The sequence below is a fragment of the Zophobas morio genome, unplaced genomic scaffold (genome assembly GCF_036711695.1).
Source record: "Zophobas morio isolate AGI-343-1 ecotype UQ-CSIRO unplaced genomic scaffold, CSIRO_AGI_Zmor_V1 ptg000006l, whole genome shotgun sequence".
NCBI lineage: Eukaryota > Metazoa > Arthropoda > Insecta > Coleoptera > Tenebrionidae > Zophobas > Zophobas morio.
The window spans coordinates 675,918-695,907 of NW_026972111.1; the positions used below are offsets into that span (position 1 = coordinate 675,918).

The 19,990-nt window shown below is 36.9% G+C and overlaps 1 protein-coding gene across 1 annotated transcript; it reads right to left on the bottom strand.

Moving 5' to 3' along the window:
• Positions 1 to 1,575: 1,575 nt before the first annotated feature.
• Positions 1,576 to 18,097, bottom strand: LOC135123256 (uncharacterized). The gene is made up of 7 exons (XM_064047751.1): positions 18,028 to 18,097; positions 5,132 to 17,237; positions 4,974 to 5,078; positions 4,752 to 4,926; positions 4,400 to 4,623; positions 4,116 to 4,342; positions 1,576 to 3,994 (listed from the first exon to the last, which is right to left on the bottom strand). The coding sequence occupies exons 1-2, from the start codon at positions 18,040 to 18,042 to the stop codon at positions 7,755 to 7,757; spliced, it is 9,498 nt and encodes a 3,165-aa protein (XP_063903821.1). The 5' UTR covers positions 18,043 to 18,097; the 3' UTR covers positions 1,576 to 3,994; positions 4,116 to 4,342; positions 4,400 to 4,623; positions 4,752 to 4,926; positions 4,974 to 5,078; positions 5,132 to 7,754.
• Between the last annotated feature and the right edge of the window lie 1,893 nt (positions 18,098 to 19,990).

Genomic DNA, 19,990 nt, shown 5'->3' on the forward strand with positions numbered 1-19,990 from the left:
TTTCAACTTCTCGTTCAGCTGATGCATTCATACGAAACGCTGATTGATTCCGCCTACTATTATCTCTAGTGTACCTTCTATCATGACCTCTGAAGTTATTTGCTGATCCTCTAAAATTACTTGTTGAACCTCTGAAATTTCTTGTTGTACCTCTAAAATTATTTGTTGGACCTCTGAAATTATTTGTCCCTCTAAAGTTATTTGTTGTACCTCTAAAATTATTGGCTTTACCTCTGAAATTATTTGTTGTACCTCTGAAGGTATGATTACCGCGATTGTAATTCCAATTATAATTTTGTTTATGTAAACGGTGTATTTGACATGATGTTTCCGATTTTGGTGTTTCTTCATCCGTCGCGCCTCTTATCGCGTCACTTAATTTTTCATAGTTCCTAGCTTTTATTACTGTTCTTAACTCAAAATTTTCTAATCCGTTTGCGAAAGCGTTTATAGCAATTTTTTCATTGGATTGTCTTAAAATTTCTAATGCCTGTCGGTTGCCATCGGCCTGAGTTATCGTCAGGTCTACTAATAGTTCCTCGATCGATCTTCCAAATTCCTCCACAGATTTGGAGTACTGTTTTGCTCTACTCAACTGAACCGATAATGACGCTGGAGACTTTTTTGTTAGTAAATAATTTCTTATATCTGCGATTAAAAGACAATTTGTCGCGTAGCTGGATTTCAACCGAATTTTCGCACTTTCCGATAAACGCGTCTTTAGAATGTAAGTAGTTAAAAGTTTTTTCCCGTTATCGTCCAGCATACTATCATACATCTCAATGCCGTCGATTAATTGCTTTGTAACTCTCTCCGAACCGTCCATAACAGGCAGCAAACTAGCCGCTGTTTTTAAATCGAATTTTTCTGTCATTTTAAAATTTACGCCCGCAGAATTAACACTATCGGAGCTATCAGAACTCTCAGCCGAGTCAGAAGCTGCTTCAGTTTGCCCTAATCGTGCTACCCTACTACTTAAAATTGATTCACCTTCTTCTAACCTTACTTCTATATCTGAGACAATGCGTTTTGCCTTATTTAACACATCTAAAACATGCACTTGACTGTTAAAATTATTCTTAGCAACGATAAATTTCTGCCGCAATTCTTTGAGTTTCTCACTTTTACATTGAAGTACCTGCACATCCCGACGTCTTGTGATATTGTCCTTCTTCAAGTTTCTTCTGAATAAGCTTACTTCTATCTGTAGACTTTTGAGTTCGTCTAAACTGGTCATTTACACTACTACACTTAGGAGAAAAACTATTTACAGGCCTTTTTTTTTTTCACTCCCGCACTTCACACTCACACACTGGTGGAGTCCATTGGGACAGGATTCCGACGCAGACATCTTCTTCTCCGATGGTATCGCTGTTTCTCCTTCTCCTATACGACCTCTTGACTTTGGCTCTCACAACGTCTTGCATGATCTTCTATTCTAGCCATTTTAACAATAGCAGTAGTACTGCCGTATTAACACACTTTTTTTTTTTTCTCTTTCTTCCGACTGGCAGGATCGCCATGTGATGTCCTCTCTAATAGTCCCGACGGTGGTAGGTTAATAACACCAATACATATTTATTATCAATTTATTTACCCATATTACCACTACAAGCCCAGACTTAACACTCTCTTGTTTTAGCTATCACTTACACTTTTATACACTATTGATGACCTAGTTCCTTGCAATGGACAAGCATTTGCTGACTAACGAATTGACACTTACTCATTCCATTACAATACCATGGCCGACTAGTATAAAGATTATGGCCTCTGTCCAAGAGGTACCATAGGTGTTGCCATCTATTAATAATTACACTTAATAATTTAGTATAATTTTAATTTGACTTGACATTATGAGACTTCAAAACATGTAATGGTGGTTTGTTTCGGTATGAATGCCTTTGTGCCTTTCAAAAAGTGTTAATAATTCTTTTGTCGTTTTTGAATTATTAATAGATGGCAGCACGTATGGTACCTCTGGACAGGCCATAATCTTTATACTAGTCGGCCATGTTCAATTGTTCATACTTATCATGTTTACAAAACCTATTTCTGTCAAAAACCACTAATACATTTTACCATTTTTGTTAGTTTTCCATAGTTTCCACAAACCCATAGACAATGGCTTTTCGAAAATAGAACTACAACTAGAAGTAGTTCTTAGCGCGTTAAAAGAATCCAACGGAACAACTAAGAGAATCCACGAAAAACAACTAGATGGAATAGTCGAATCTGCAAATTCATTTTGAAAAAATGAAGAACGAAAGTTGTGCAATTTTAAATTTTAACGAGATTAAAAGTCAACTTAAAAAAACGCAAGAAGAAATTATTAATGAAGTTCAGCAACGCAGAACGGTGCTACCAAGTGACTATAGAGAAGTTCAGAAGAGGGGACCTAAGAGTTCTGGTTTTTAGGGTTCCTTGAAAAGTCCTTTGGTCTGGTGTAAGGTTTCTACCTCGGAACTCAGGTCCACTGAACGGATTTTTGTAAGACCGTTCGAAATGTGTCTTTAAAACTTTTTGGGGGTTTTCATTCATTTTTTATTAAAAACTCGAAATTTTTGTTCGTAAAGTTAGATTTTAGAAGATCTGACATTTCGTTCCACTAAATGTTAGCTCTGTTTTTACCATGTCCTACATGGACTGATCAAAGTCTTTTATAATAAAACTAAGCTTAATAGACTTTAGAAAAGTTTTATTAATTAGCTCAAAATTTTTCTCACCAACTCTAGCAACAACTAACGACGTCATCTCAAAATTTTACAAATTAAATCTTACTTAAAATTAATGAAAAAATATGCTTCTGTACTTGTGGTTTACTAATCTAACCTTACATTAGATGTCTAATTTAAAAAAAAAAAAAAAATCAAAACGTTTTACTATTTAAAATCTTTCTACATTACGGTTGTCATGATCGTGGTAAATCGTCAATCAAATATTTTATTCTTTCCAAAAACGTGAGGAAGTAATTTCAAAATTGTGCTAAAATATAAAAAATAGTGTAGGTCTGCATTTGTGGTTTATTGGTGCGTTCATACTTTGTAAATTTGCTGACACCGAGATGCTTATTTTATTTTATTGTTTACATCAAAGAGGGCTTACATCATTAGCTAAAATTCTGAGAATACGGCACTGTTGTTATTAGCAATACATCCACATAATTGTTCTTACTGTTATAGTTTTCGTCATTTCAATCATGGTATTTATAATAGTAATTTTGTTTTACGGTAGTTTTTTCACTGTTTAATCGTTCCTTTTTTTTTGTTTAGTTTTAGAGTATTTTATTTTTGTTCTTCGTCCTATAATTTCTATTTATTCTTATTTGTTATAATTTTCGTGTGTACTTTTGTTATCAAATCGTGGTTAATTTGGTTCACTCTCTTAATATCAACTGCATGTCGTCTCCTTCAGACTGAAAATGTTTAAAGTAAATATATGGAAATTATATAAAAACAACTCTGGGATTAAAAAAAATTTGTCTCCACTCTTACAAAAAAACACATAACACCTGTCAGTCACACTCATATTTTTCTATAAAATGTTGTCATACAATTTCTGTCTAAAAATCGACACAGGCGACAGACAAGAAGATGAACGAAAATGACAGATTGCTTTTTTATACTCGAGGGGTTATGAAACGTTGAAAAAACATGAAAGTAGCCATTCGTCAAGCGGGCGAAATTATTTTAAATTGTAACTCTAAATCAGGATGCTTCAGTACAATCCGTCTTTCGGTAATTTACGGTGAATAAATACCAATTTTTATACATTTAATATACACCTCTTGCTTAATATTTATATAATACATACACATTTTTGTTTTTTTTACAAACTATTATTAATGGAAATAACAATTGCTTTTTGACATAAGTATACCACTAAGTTAAGATATATATTTTTTAGACATACGTAGGACACTTTTGTTTTCATATTTGACTTTCTTCTGGATTAGACTGATGGCGCATTTTGACTCTAAGTTTTTCTTCTATTCCTGTAAAGATATATTATCAATAGACTTACGTTGTTACAAACTATTATTAATAGAAATATCGTAACAATTGTGTAATAAATAGTAAAATAGTTATTCTTTTCGTTTGAACATAAAAATATACCTCTGCCAATCTCAAAAATCCCTAATATTTTTCATGCTTTTCGAAGACGATTACGTTGGGAAGCCATCGCTAAATTTCAGTAGAAAAATCATGTATTATTGTGGTGCTCCTTTCCAACGTTTCATCAGAAAATCTGTCCAGACTAAGCCCCAAACATTACGTTGTGTAGCTGTTGCTGAAATTTCATTTTTTTAATAAATTGTTCAACCCCGTTGAGACCATGTTTCCTAAAATATTTGATCAGTTACTCAGTATTTCATTTGTAGACCCCAAGATTAAAATACCTTCGTAAGATCGTGTCATCGGTTTTGTTTAACGTGAAACAAGGCGTACTACATTTTTGGAATACTTTTCCATGCATGACACTCAGAACAAAAAAAAAATCCCTTTAAGCTAGAATTTTTATAGGAACAGAAATTCGCAGGGCGGTTTCCCAAAGGATGACGACATGACTGTTTTGAGGTGGAAGCTCTCTGAGAAATGTCAATTCCCGATAATTTGTCTGTCACTGAAAAAGTGTATATAATGAAATGATACAAAAATAGACTCATTATTGTTATTAGTGTTTAAAAAATGCGGGCACAAAGTAACCATGTTCAACAACATTAAGCAAAATTAATAACAAATTTTACTCACACATAATAAAGAATCCTCGAAAACATTGTCCCACTTTGGTAATTTTAGTCCTGTATTCGAACGTTGCTTGATGGAATTCTTACGTCAGTTTATCGAATCGTCGGTTCCTATCCTTTTGATATTTGTAAGAGTTTTATCGAGAATTCCGATTAATACATCCAACTTTGTTAGAATGCTAAAACCAAATTATGAATTGTGGAAATTGTTGATTTATTTTGTTACCTTCGTTATTTCGCAATCATTGTGTTGGATCTCGTAATATACCTAGAAACGTAGATTATATAAATAAGCTGAATTATTTCTTTGCAACCAGTAATTTAGAATGTCCTGCAAAATTAAATTTTATTTTATTTTATTTTCACAACATGTAACGTATTTACCTCAAAATATTTCCATTATTTAATTGTGATATTGCCATTTCCTTCTTTTCAATTTTCTTACAAATCGATTCAGCTAATTTGTAGATAATACTAAACGGTACCATGCATGGCGTTCTTTTTGTTTAATAATAGAGAAAACGCAATTGTTATGTACTTATGTTTTTTACAAAAATTTTGTTTTATTGGTGATTGTAAGCGACATTAATAACTTTTCCATGTTTTTTTTTTTTTTTTAAATCAACAATTAAAATGCATACGCTACAAAGGTGATAATCGATTACAATTTTTTATTGGAGTTACAACTTCGGGAATATTTTGTAATCACTCGTGACAGAGGACTAAGCAAACGTGATGAAGTGATATAGAAGAATTGTCAGTAAGTAGGTATTACGCTTTATTTGTCAGTTAATATCGTCCAGTATACAAAAAAGGAGATGTAGCAGAAATAAAGAATTATAGACCTATCTCTCTTCTTTGCAATTTTTCCAAAGTTTTTGAATCTATAATTTATAAACATATCTATTCCTCAATTAAAATGTTTTTGTCGCCTCACCAACATGGATTTATGGTGAAACGTTCCACAATTTCAAACTTAGCCTGCTTTACCCAGTTTACGTGCAAAGCAATTGATAATCGTCAGCAAGTAGATACTATTTATTTTGACTTTCAGAAAGCGTTTGATCAAATTGATCACTTTATACTACTCGACAAATTAAAAAGATTTAGTTTCTCAGAAGGTCTTTTAAAACTTTTTGAATCATACTTATTTAATCGTGAACAATATGTTAAATATCCCAATTACAAATCGAATATTATTAAGCCCGCCTCTGGTGTTCCACAAGGCTCTAACCTCGGCCCCTTGCTTTTCCTACTTTTTATAGATGATCTTGGAGACGTTATTTCATGTCAGAAATTATTTTTTGCAGATGACCTTAAATTGTTTTTAAAAATTACCTCAACATTGGACTGCCAACATTTACAACAAAATATATGCTCAGTATGCGACTGGGCTTCCAAAAATAGATTGTCGTTAAACAAAGATAAATGCTTTGCTATGACCTACTCTAGAAAAAAGGAGAACATCATTTTTCCCTATCGAATTGAAAACAGTTTAATAAATAGAACTGAAAGGATTAAAGATCTAGGTATACTCTTTGATACTAAACTTCAGTTTATAGAGCACATTCATGAGATGGTATCCAAAAGTTTTAGAACGTACGGATTTATCTACAGAAATTGCCGAGATTTTACTTATACACGAACCTTGTGTTCTCTATTCTTTTCTCTGGTGCGATCACAACTTGAATACGGAGCTTTAATTTGGTTCCCAATATATCAGATTCACATTCAACATATTGAACACGTCCAACGTGTTTTTTTAAAATTCCTATGTATTCTACTTGATGGTACTTACCCAGCAAGAGGCTATGACCATTCTGCTTTACTCTCAAGATTTGACTTTTTACCTCTCCACTTAAGGAGAATTATAATAATAATAAAATTTTTAATACATCTTATAAATAATAAAATAGACTGTCCGTTACTTTTAGAACAACTCAATTTTTTAATTCCAAGGATTAATACTAGACAAATTAACATATTCTATTGTGAATCAAGCAGGACCAACGTATTAGTAAGATCGCCTATTGCATTAATGTGCGAATTATTCAATGATATTGCCGTCTATTGTGATATTTATAGTGACTGTATTAAGTTCATTACTAATTGTATTAAAAACCATTTCTGTTAAATAGGTTTATTTTTAGTTTTTTATTTCTTTTTCTATTTTTTAGGGTTTTTTGGTTTGTAATCAATATTATAATTATTTTGTTATCTTTATGTATTCACTCTCACTCTATTAATCAATAATTTGTCAATATTTCCTGTAACTGGGTGTAAATACCGTAGGAAATAAAGATTTATTATTATTATTATTATTATTATTAACCTATAATCAAGGATACTGGAATGAGTGAATACATTTGTCCGGGTAGAAGATACGTTTGAATTGTCGCAAAAGTTTAAATTGGTGCTATGCTCCCTAGTTTTCTGTTTTTAACTACAATGTGGGTTATTTTTTGTGGAAAACTAAGCATACTGATGTATGGCGAGCTGTCTCAGGCCATATTCAAATTCTAACCAGACATGTTAAAACAATTTCCACTAGAAATTAATATTACAAGTGCATGGGATTCTGTTAATTAATTAATATTTTGTATGCACTTCGACTCTGCATACACTACTTTTCACAACTGAAGTGTTTAATAATTTTCAAATTTAGCTAATCGGCGTGTTATGTGTTAAGGACGGGCAAAATATTGGCTGCAAATTGACGTACTCAAAATTTTCACGACATTAATAGGTCTCTGCTTTCAAAATAAAACATACATCCATTATTGTTTCCGGAAACGATAACAATTTACAGACTTTACATTATTATTTAAATTAATTAAAAACCTCGGAATAAACCGAATTTTTTTTTGAAAATCCTTAGGATATAACTAGGTTGGTTTTTTTTGGATATTATTCTAATTTAATGAGATACTATTTTTAAGTAAGAGCAGTCTCCTTACTACATTATACTGCATTTGGATGGTTTGGGGAAGTATTTTTTCAGACGGTCTCATGTAAAGGAATGATGCCCGGTTTGAGCGCCGGCTCTTCTTAAGCATTCTACAATTTTTTGGTGACCTTTTTCAGAAGCTACGTCAAGTGGTGTTTTTCCGTCATCATCAGCGCGATTGATGTCGGCGCCGACTGACGTCAAATATTCAACAACTTTTTCGCGGCCGTGCAAAGTAGCTACGTAAAGTGGTGTCCAACCGTCGATATCCCCGCGATTAATGTCAGCACCGACTGTAGCCAAATATTCGACAATTTTTTTGTGGCCATTCTGAGAAGCTACGTAAAGTGATGTCCAACGGTCGTTAACAGCGTGATTGATTTCGGCGCCGACTGTCGCCAAGTATTTGACAACTTTTTCGTGGCCGTTATAAGAAGCTATGTAAAGTGGTGTGCAACCGTCATTCTGTGCGCGATTGATTTCCGCGCCGACTGTCGCCAGGTATTCGACAACTTTTTCGTGACCTTGGTGTGAAGCTACGAAAAGTGGTGTAGCACCGGTTTCTTCAGCACGATTGATTTCGGCGCCGACTGTCACCAAGTATTCGACAACTTTTTCGTGACCGTTTTGTGAAGCTACGTAAAGTGGTGTGAAACCGTCATTATCAGCGCGATTGATTTCGGCGCCGACTGTCGCCAAGTATTCGACAACTTTTTCGTGACCGTTAAAAGAAGCTGCGTAAAGTGGTGTCACACCGTTTTGATTAGCGTGATTGATTTCGGCGCCGACTGTCGCCAAGTATTCGACAACTTTTTCGTGACCGTTAAAAGAAGCTGTGAAAAGTGGTGTGCGACCGTCATCAGTAGCGCGATTGATTTCGGCGCCGACTGTCGCCAAGTATTCGACAACTTTTTCGTGACCGTTTTGTGAAGCTACGTAAAGTGGTGTGAAACCGTCATTATCAGCGCGATTGATTTCGGCGCCGGCTGTCGCCAAGTATTCGACAACTTTTTCGTGACCGTTTTGTGAAGCTACGTAAAGTGGTGTGAAACCGTTATTAGTGGCGCGATTGATTTCGGCGCCGGCTGTCGCCAAGTATTCGACAACTGTTTCGTGACCGTTTTGTGAAGCTACGTAAAGTGGTGTGAAACCGTCATTATCAGCGCGATTGATTTCGGCGCCGACTGTCGCCAAGTACTCGACAACTTTTTCGTGACCGTTAAAAGAAGCTGTGAAAAGTGGTGTGCGACCGTCATCAGTAGCGCGATTGATTTCGGCGCCGACTGTCGCCAAGTATTCGACAACTTTTTCGTGACCGTTTTGTGAAGCTACGTAAAGTGGTGTGAAACCGTCATTATCAGCGCGATTGATTTCGGCGCCGGCTGTCGCCAAGTATTCGACAACTTTTTCGTGACCGTTTTGTGAAGCTACGTAAAGTGGTGTGAAACCGTTATTAGTGGCGCGATTGATTTCGGCGCCGGCTGTCGCCAAGTATTCGACAACTTTTTCGTGACCGTTTTGTGAAGCTACGTAAAGTGGTGTGAAACCGTCATTATCAGCGCGATTGATTTCGGCGCCGACTGTCGCCAAGTACTCGACAACTTTTTCGTGACCGTTAAAAGAAGCTGTGAAAAGTAGTGTGCGACCGTCATCAGTAGCGCGATTGATTTCGGCGCCGACTGTCGCCAAGTATTCGACAACTTTTTCGTGACCGTTTTGTGAAGCTACGTAAAGTGGTGTGAAACCGTCATTATCAGCGCGATTGATTTCGGCGCCGGCTGTCGCCAAGTATTCGACAACTTTTTCGTGACCGTTTTGTGAAGCTACGTAAAGTGGTGTGAAACCGTTATTAGTGGCGCGATTGATTTCGGCGCCGGCTGTCGCCAAGTATTCGACAACTTTTTCGTGACCGTTAAAAGAAGCTGCGTAAAGTGGTGTCACACCGTTTTGATTAGCGTGATTGATTTCGGCGCCGACTGTCGCCAAGTATTCGACAACTTTTTCGTGACCGTTAAAAGAAGCTGTGAAAAGTGGTGTGCGACCGTCATCAGTAGCGCGATTGATTTCGGCGCCGACTGTCGCCAAGTATTCGACAACTTTTTCGTGACCGTTTTGTGAAGCTACGTAAAGTGGTGTGAAACCGTCATTATCAGCGCGATTGATTTCGGCGCCGACTGTCGCCAAGTACTCGACAACTTTTTCGTGACCGTTAAAAGAAGCTGTGAAAAGTGGTGTGCGACCGTCATCAGTAGCGCGATTGATTTCGGCGCCAAATGTCGCCAAGTATTCGACAACTTTTTCGTGACCGTTCTGTGAAGCTACGTAAAGTGGTGTGAAACCGTCATTAGTAGCGCGATTGATTTCGGCGCCGACTGTCGCCAAGTATTCGACAACTTTTTCGTGACCGTTAAAAGAAGCTGCGTAAAGTGGTGTCGCACCGTCATTCATAGCGCGATTGATTTCGGCGCCGACTGTCGCCAAGTATTCGACAACTTTTTCGTGACCTTTTCGTGAAGCTACGTAAAGTAGTGTGCGACCGTCATCAGTAGCGCGATTGATTTCGGCGCCGAATCTCGCCAAGTATTCGACAACTTTTTCGTGACCGTTTTGTGAAGCTATGAAAAGTGGTGTCGTACCGTCATTCATAGCGCGATTGATTTCGGCGCCAAATGTCGCCAAGTATTCGACAACTTTTTCGTGACCGTTTTGTGAAGCTATGAAAAGTGGTGTCGCACCGTCATTCATAGCGCGATTGATTTCGGCGCCGACTGTCGCCAAGTATTCGACAACTTTTTCGTGACCGTTCTGTGAAGCTACGTAAAGTGGTGTAAAACCGTCATTCATTGCGCGATTGATTTCGGCGCCGACTGTCGCCAAGTATTCGACAACTTTTTCGTGACCGTTTTGTGAAGCTACGTAAAGTGGTGTAAAACCGTCATTCTGTGCGCGATTGATTTCGGCGCCGACTGTCGCCAAGTATTCGACAGCTTTTTCGTGACCGTTAAACGATGCTGCGTAAAGTGGTGTCGCACCGTTTTTTTCAGCGCGATTGATTTCGGCGCCGACTGTCGCCAAGTATTCGACAACTTTTTCGTGACCGTTAAAAGAAGCTGCGTAAAGTGGTGTCGCACCGTTTTTTTCAGCGCGATTGATTTCGGCGCCGACTGTCGCCAAGTATTCGACAACTTTTTCGTGACCTTTTTGTGAAGCTACGTAAAGTGGTGTGCGACCGTCATCAGTAGCGCGATTGATTTCGGCGCCGAATGTCGCCAAGTATTCGACAACTTTTTCGTGACCGTTAAAAGAAGCTGTGAAAAGTGGTGTGCGACCGTCATTCACTGCGCGATTGATTTCGGCGCCGACTATCGCCAAGTATTCGACAACTTTTTCGTGACCGTTTTGTGAAGCTAAGTAAAGCGGTGTCGAACCGTATTTATTAGCGCTATTGATTTCGGCGCCGACTGTCGCCAAGTATTCGACAACTTTTTCGTGACCGTTTTGTGAAGCTACGTAAAGTGGTGTGAAACCGTCATTAGTAGCGCGATTGATTTCGGCGCCGACTGTCGCCAAGTATTCGACAGCTTTTTCGTGACCGTTAAACGAAGCTGCGTAAAGTGGCGTCGCACCGTTTTTTTCAGCGCGATTGATTTCGGCGCCGACTGTCGCCAAGTATTCGACAGCTTTTTCGTGTCCGTTAAAAGAAGCTGTGAAAAGTGGTGTGCGACCGTCATTCTGTGCGCGATTGATTTCGGCGCCGACTGTCGCCAAGTATTCGACAACTTTTTCGTGACCGTTTTGTGAAGCTACAAAAAGTGGTGTCGCACCGTTTTTATTAGCGCGATTGATTTCGGCGCCGACTGTCGCCAAGTATTCGACAACTTTTTCGTGACCGTTTTGTGAAGCTAAGTGAAGTGGTGTCCAACCCTCATTAGTAGCGCTATTGATTTCGGCGCCGACTGTCGCCAAGTATTCGACAACCTTTTCGTGACCGTTTTGTGAAGCTATGAAAAGTGGTGTCGCACCGTCATTCATAGCGCGATTGATTTCGGCGCCGACTGTCGCCAAGTATTCGACAACTTTTTCGTGACCGTTTTGTGAAGCTACGTAAACTGGTGTAAAACCCGCGTTATCAGCACGATTGGTTTCGGCGCCGACTGTCGTCAAGTATTCGACAACTTTTTCGTGACCGTTTTGTGAAGCTATGTAAAGTGGTGTCACACCGTTTTTATTAGCGCGATTGATTTCGGCGCCGACTGTCGCCAAGTATTCGACAACTTTTTCGTGACCGTTTTGTGAAGCTACGAAAAGTGGTGTCACACCGTTTTTATTAGCGCGATTGATTTCGGCACCGACTGTCGCCAAGTATTCGACAACTTTTTCGTGACCGTTTTGTGAAGCTGCGTAAAGTGGTGTCGCACGGTTTTTTTCAGCGCGATTGATTTCGGCGCCGACTGTCGCCAAGTATTGGACAGCTTTTTCGTGACCGTTAAAAGAAGCTGTGAAAAGTGGTGTGCGACCGTCATTCATTGCGCGATTGATTTCGGCGCCGACTGTCGCCAAGTATTCGACAACTTTTTCGTGACCGTTCTGTGAAGCTACGTAAAGTGGTGTAAAACCGTCATTCATTGCGCGATTGATTTCGGCGCCGACTGTCACCAAGTATTCGACAGCTTTTTCGTGACCGTTAAACGAAGCTGCGTAAAGTGGCGTCGCACCGTTTTTTTCAGCGCAATTGATTTCGGCGCCGACTGTCGCCAAGTATTCGACAGCTTTTTCGTGACCGTTAAAAGAAGCTGTGAAAAGTGGTGTGCGACCGTCATTCTGTGCGCGATTGATTTCGGCGCCGACTGTCGCCAAGTATTCGACAACTTTTTCGTGACCGTTTTGTGAAGCTACGTAAAGCGGTGTCCAACCGTATTTATTAGCGCTATTGATTTCGGCGCCGACTGTCGCCAAGTATTCGACAACTTTTTCGTGACCGTTTTGTGAAGCTATGAAAAGTGGTGTCGTACCGTCATTCATAGCGCGATTGATTTCGGCGCCGACTGTCGCCAAGTATTCGACAACTTTTTCGTGACCGTTTTGTGAAGCAATGAAAAGTGGTGTCGCACCGTCATTCATAGCGCGATTGATTTCGGCGCCGACTGTCGCCAAGTATTCGACAACTTTTTCGTGACCGTTTTGTGAAGCTACGTAAACTGGTGTAAAACCCGCGTTATCAGCATGATTGACTTCGGCGCCGACTGTCGCCAAGTATTCGACAACTTTTTCGTGACCGTTTTCTGAAGCTATGAAAAGTGGTGTCGCACCGTCATTCATAGCGCGATTGATTTCGGCGCCGGCTGTCGCCAAGTATTCGACAACTTTTTCGTGACCGTTTTGTGAAGCTATGAAAAGTGGTGTCGTACCGTCATTCATAGCGCGATTGATTTCGGCGCCGACTGTCGCCAAGTATTCGACAACTTTTTCGTGACCGTTTTGTGAAGCTATGAAAAGTGGTGTCGCACCGTCATTCATAGCGCGATTGATTTCGGCGCCGACTGTCGCCAAGTATTCGACAACTTTTTCGTGACCGTTTTGTGAAGCTACGTAAAGTGGTGTCACACCGTTTTTATTAGCGCGATTGATTTCGGCGCCGACTGTCGCCAAGTATTCGACAACTTTTTCGTGACCGTTTTGTGAAGCTACGTAAAGTGGTGTCACACCGTTTTTATTAGCGCGATTGATTTCGGCGCCGACTGTCGCCAAGTATTCGACAACTTTTTCGTGACCGTTTTGTGAAGCTGCGTAAAGTGGCGTCGCACAGTTTTTTTCAGCGCGATTGATTTCGGCGCCGACTGTCGCCAAGTATTGGACAGCTTTTTCGTGACCGTTAAAAGAAGCTGTGAAAAGTGGTGTGCGACCGTCATTCATTGCGCGATTGATTTCGGCGCCGACTGTCGCCAAGTATTCGACAACTTTTTCGTGACCGTTGAAGGAAGCAGCGTAAAGTGGTGTCTCACCGAATATATTAACACAGTTGATGTCGACATCAGATCTTACAAAATACTCAACGATATTTAAATTACCGTTTTGACAGGCCAGCCACAGAGGTGTTTCAGCATTTTCTGCAGTAACAATTTCCACCTCGCACCAAAAATTATTCAACTCTTCCACTGTGAAGTGTTTACACAAGTCGTCGTAACCCAGTAAAGCAGAATAATATATGATATTAATTATGTCATCGCGAGATTGTCTCAACTCATTCTTTTTTGTTTGAAGTAATTGTATTTGTGCTCCTAGGCTCTCACTTTTTCGGGCATAAGCCAAAGCAGTCGCATCTAACAACATATCACGTTCGCCAACATCATTCGTATTTTGCAAATACGTCATCGTTTCAAAGTATATTTCCGTTTCCTTTTTTTTATCGAAATTGCTATTTTCGTTCACAATACACTTGTTCTTTTCACGCGTTACTTTTACACGCGGATGTCTTTGCCCCCATGACGATATCAAATGTAAGGCACTTCTGCCAACTTCATCTTTGCTATTTAAAATTTCGTCGTCGTACGTTTTAAGTAACTCGTAACGTTTATACAATACAGCAATGTGAGCTCTCGAGTTTTTAGCCAACAACATGTCAAAAAAGAATCGAACGTTATTATATCTTGCGTCAAACAACAAGTCCGCAATTGTGTCTTTAAAATTATTAATATTTTTTGAAAAGTACCTAGCAACTAGATATTCACCGAAGGAACTATGCACAAAACGTGGAACATCATTTTGAAAGTCATTTATAAGACCCAGAGAGGCATAACTTCGCAAAAGTTTTTGTGCACATTTTTCGTAATTAATATTCATTCTCTGCAAAATTTCTTCGTCAAATATTACCCTAAAGGACACACTTTCGTAATATTCTGTAGCCTTTAGTTTTTTTTGACTGATTACATTTTCCAATTGTGGATTTTCTAAATCGTATCCCATTTTGTTTTTGTAAAAGTTATTAAATTTTTCCTGAATAAAATATTCGTAAAGGTCAGTCAAAACGAATGTGTTGTCCATTAGTTTCAAATATTTTTCGGTATTTTCACGGAACAGTTCGGTAAGCATGAATATTTGCAGAGGGATACCTAGTATATCTATGTGTTCTACAATCGCAAAAGATGACTTAATTTTTTCCAGCGTTTCGTCAATGTTGTATTCTGAATTAAAAGATTCTAGACGTTTTCTGATATATTTTTCTTGTTCTTGTTCGTTAAATTGATTTATACTAAGTGACAACAAATTGAATTTATTTTCTAGAGTTGATTTTAAACGACGTCTGCTTGTAACCCACTGACGAAACCCTTTGGTTGAAAGATGGAGAATTATATTTACAGCGGCATCTAATTTATCATTTAAAATTTCATCGAGTGCGTCCCACACGTAAATTACGTTGTTTTTCTTTATGCACATTTCGAAAAACATTAGATCTAGTTTTTTGAGCGACTCATGTTTTTTATTTGTGATAAATTTTACAAATAAATCTGAAGAATTTTCCGTTTTAGAGAAATTGTGATTGCGAAAAAATAAATTAACGTCATTGGGATTAATTAAAACTGTCCAATATTCGCGAGAACATGTATTTTTTAAGCTTTTCACTAATTCACTCTTACCCATTCCCGGATCTCCAATTATAAGATTGATGTTATAATCTAACCGAGAAGACCACAAGGCATTTTCTTCGGTTGGATGTTCGTCAGGCAATTTGTAGGCCTCTACATCACTAACATCACCTCTGCTACATAGCCATTCTAAATTTCCATCATTCAAAATTTTAAAATAATGAAATTGTTTTGTCTTTTTGTGCTTGTTATAAATTTGTTGAAGTTCAGAATTATTATAATGCCTAGAACCAACGTAAACTGTGTTGGCAAAACTTGATTTATCAAAACGAGAATTATATTTATTGTCGTTTAGATTAGAATTTAACTGTTTTTTTTTTCTGTTACCTACGTAAATTCTGTTCGGTTCATTAACGTTAACGTCATTATTTGTTAGATCTTCGCCATTCTGATTTTTTTTCAGTAAGAAGTTATTAATGTCAATTAATTCACATTTATCGAGTTTGCTTTTAACTTTATTTAAATTATTGTCAGAATTTAAAATAATAATTGTGTTTTCGTGAACTTTTTCTAAATATCTATTATCAACGACATTTCGCGAAATATAGCGTTCTATATAAGGTTCGGCTAGTGTTTCCTTTGTTCCTCCTATGCAACATGTACCGTTCAGCATTTCGACGAGGGTATCAGTTGAAACATTTTTGAAAATATCTTCATTGCTGCCAAAAGATGTCACAAGATCAAGTTCGCCCTTTCCCTGAATCGAAATGGTAAAATTTTGTATAACATTTTTACGAATTTGGGGCTTCAAACTTAAGTCTGACAGATTTTGGAACACGGAATAGTTTTCCAGCCATTCCTCATCTTTAGTTCCGCCAACCAAAACAAATTTTTTGTAGGGACACAGCTGTATTACATTTTTCATCTTTTCCCATGCACGTAAAATTAATGGACATTCGTCCATTACCCACAAAAGTTGAGTGAACGCCTTGGGATCTATGGTGCCGATGTCGGTGTCATTAATATGTCCGAGGGTAGGTAGATATCTCTTTCTAACTTTATTTAAGTCCTTAAAGTCAATAGTTTTTTTCTTTCCAACATCACCCCACAGTTGCTTAACCGTTTCGACCGATTTGTCTTCAATCAGTGTGACATCAAAGAAGGAAATCGCTTCCCGAAAAATTTTCATTTTCTCATTAACTGGACCGAAAGATAGAGACTCAGTATGAGAGGACAGAAGATGTAACGCAAGTACCAGCTGCGTCCACTTTTTATCTATCTTTTCTTTATTCCCATCTTGGACGTTCCATTCAGCAACTGTTTTGAGAAATTTACCGAATGTTTCGTCATCTGAACAATATGTTGTTTTGAATTTATTAGCGGTTATTTTTTTTAGAGTATCACAATTTTCTTGGTCGGTATAGAGAAAGAACTTGCGAAAAAATTCCTGATATTCTTGATAATTCTCCACTGTCGATTGATCATCTACTATTTCAAACTGATAAACATGACTAATATTTTCTGAAATGTCTGCGTTAACTTCTCTTTTAATAAGCTTTACGTAAAATCCTTCGCCCTCAAGTTGGAAGGTTGCGTTGTCGGGAGGGTTAAACGGGCGGTTTGTGAACAAAATCAGTTCATCTATTTGCTTCTTAATTTCTGTGTAACTTTTGTAGTATTTTTTAATACTGAAGTCTCCTTTTACGGTTCGCAAATTTTCTAGAGAGAGTACTTTCCTCTCGGTGTGTTTTAACTGCACCGCTTTAACTTGAATGTCGTTTTCCTTATCCGATGCAAGCTTAATGACCAGATCATCAAACGCTCCAAAATCATCATCGTTTGATGAGATCTGGAACGTTTTTACTCTGGGGTCGTTTAATAGTCTTAGTACGACATTGGCGAGAACCACATCTTCATAATCTCTGCCTTTGTCAGTTGTACCGGCCCGTTTTTTAAAAGTCTGGAAAGGAATAGACGAACAACTGCTTTGAAAAGGAATTATTCCGTAATTATTGTGTTTGCATGACCAAAAAAATTATGAACTGTAATAGCATTTTTTTAGTGTTTTAATTTATACTTAACAATATTTTTGCCATTATTCGATTTATAATAATTTTTATCGTATGTGGAAGAATAGTTGTACGATTTTCTGTTTTTTTTATTTGATCAAAACGAAAGTAAACCTTGTGTGGTTTTTTTGAGGTCAATGAAAAAAACTAAAACATTTTTATCTTGTTACGTTTCGGCTACCGGCTGGGAGTCTCCTTTAAACTTAAATATCATGATGTCTTAAACAATAAAATTAAATCGAGAGAAACTAGACCACGATTCGAGACTTCATCTTGCGTCAAATAAATGAAAGCTATAAATATAATATTCAAGTTTGAAGAAGACAACACGGCAACTATTAAAATGTAAGTAAAAACAAACATAGACTTCGACATATTTTTGATTATAGCATACACAAGTTTAACGTTTTTGGAAAATATAAATATATGTGAAAATTAATTTAGTGAATAAAATTTATAAAAGTTGATTGTTCTTGTCACTCTGTACAACGATCGGGGAAAACTGTGAACATCATGACTTAAAATAAGGAAAGTGAAACCAGAAAAAACATTACACAAAAAAATATTATTCGTTGATTTAGAATTTTAGTAATGCACTTAAATAAAAATTATTGCACTCTTAGCAACCAAGTTTTTGGGTTTCTGTGTACCTCTAAGTATGAATAAAAAAAAAACACTCACCTCAATTTTCTCCATTCTTCAAATTTAAGTCACTAGCAGATCGCAGGTTTTTAACTACACACTTATTTTTACACAAGTAAGAGAAAAACATCCTTTTATATATGGGCGGTAATAAATTCGTTATTTGTTTTTGATAAGATAAACAAATTTTTAAATCAGGTGACATTTTCAATTACATATCTCAAACTGAAGTGTTAAATAAATATGTGTACTACAAATTGGAAATTCTGTTCTGAATTTGTTGTTCTGGGGCTTTATCAAGGACTCAAATTTTCTACGACATCCTTTTAAAATAAAATTTTACAACTTTTAAGTTTTTCCAAAAATTGTCAAAATCGTACGTTTAAAACATTCATATAAAATATCATAAGAACTATTCATTTACGCGATTAAATTAAGAGGTTACCTGAGAACATGTTGCCTAGGAAAATATCACAAGTACAAATACCGACACTGACTCGATTTAAAGCCCGAAAGCGAATCATGTTCTTCACAAACCTTTCGTTTCAACTCTAAAGTATTTATTAATACTGCTTATAAAAAATACTTGCCCTATTTAGAAGAATCAATCTGTTGATTCAAAAAAAGTTATAGAGTGATGCACTATTTACAATTTGTTCAATATGCGAGCTGAAAGACAAAGTTAGTGTAAGTATTGCTCCAAGACCTTTGATTTGATTACATCCTTCTAGTAGTTAGTATGCCTGTTATATTATAATAAAAGTCTATGTTATTAACTTTTCGTGTAAAGGACATTTTACCTTACATTTATCAATATTAATCCCTAATTCATTATTACTATACCATGTAATTATTTTATCTAAACAATCTCAATAAGATTTCGCAATTTTCACCAGTTTTAGATCACCTGCTCTGATCATCATAACAAATAGAATCAACATAGCTTATCACGTCATTAATATATATCGGGTGTCCCACGGAACACTTTTGGGCGCAGTAACTCAGGTATTTTTGAACGGATTGTTATGAAATTTGAAATCTAGGTATTTTGATAAGTGGGGATTAATATGAACCGGTGAGAATAATCATTACCTTGGAAAAGTAAATTTTCCATGCCTTAATTTAATTTTGAATTAATTAAGTTTCGCATCACTCGATTAAACATGAATAATAAATACTGTATGCAAAAATTCATCTCCGAAATACGTCTGGTTAGACAAAAAACGATAAATTATTGCGCAAATAATTCCAAAAATATTAAAGGATAGGTAGCCATGAAACAAAAAACTGATATCCACACATTTTGGACATCTTTGCGGGAATTTGATACATGTTTGCCAAGTATCGTTTTACGAATTTTAAGAAAATACCAATTTTCAGTTGCTCCACTACAACCTTTTCGAAGGTGCAAAGTTGCTTCAGGTTCAGGAATTAATTCTACCTTGAATGGAAATAATTTTGCTACGTGTATTTAACATCCTGTTTTTTCACTCGTTTTAGGTCTTGTACACTTCCCGTATTTTCAAATAAGTTTATTATTCTCTGTACTTTGAGTTTGGTAAATTCGTCATCAGGATACCGTTCGATAAGAGTCCTAGATTAAAGAGAAGCGAACCATTCTCAATAACTTGTCAGATCTTGACAAAAATGTCAGGAGTGTACAAAATTGAGCTCGGCGACGCAGGCAATTGTTTTGCACCGACAGCACTATTAATTAAAGTTAATAAAACAAATGAATTAATGTTTGCTTTTTTATTAACGTAATTCTTTTAAACAAAAACAGTGATTTAATTAATTTTTCGCACACAGGCGTTATTTTAGTTGCTTAAAGTTATAACGTAATTTTGCATAATTTTTAAAAACCTGAAGCTGTGTTAAAATTCGTCTTTTGTACGATAAAATAGTTTTTTTGTCATCAGCATAATCTTTACCTGTTATATTGCACCTGTTTTAAATTTCATAAAAATCCCTTCAAAAGTACCTGAGTTGTTGCGCCCGAAAA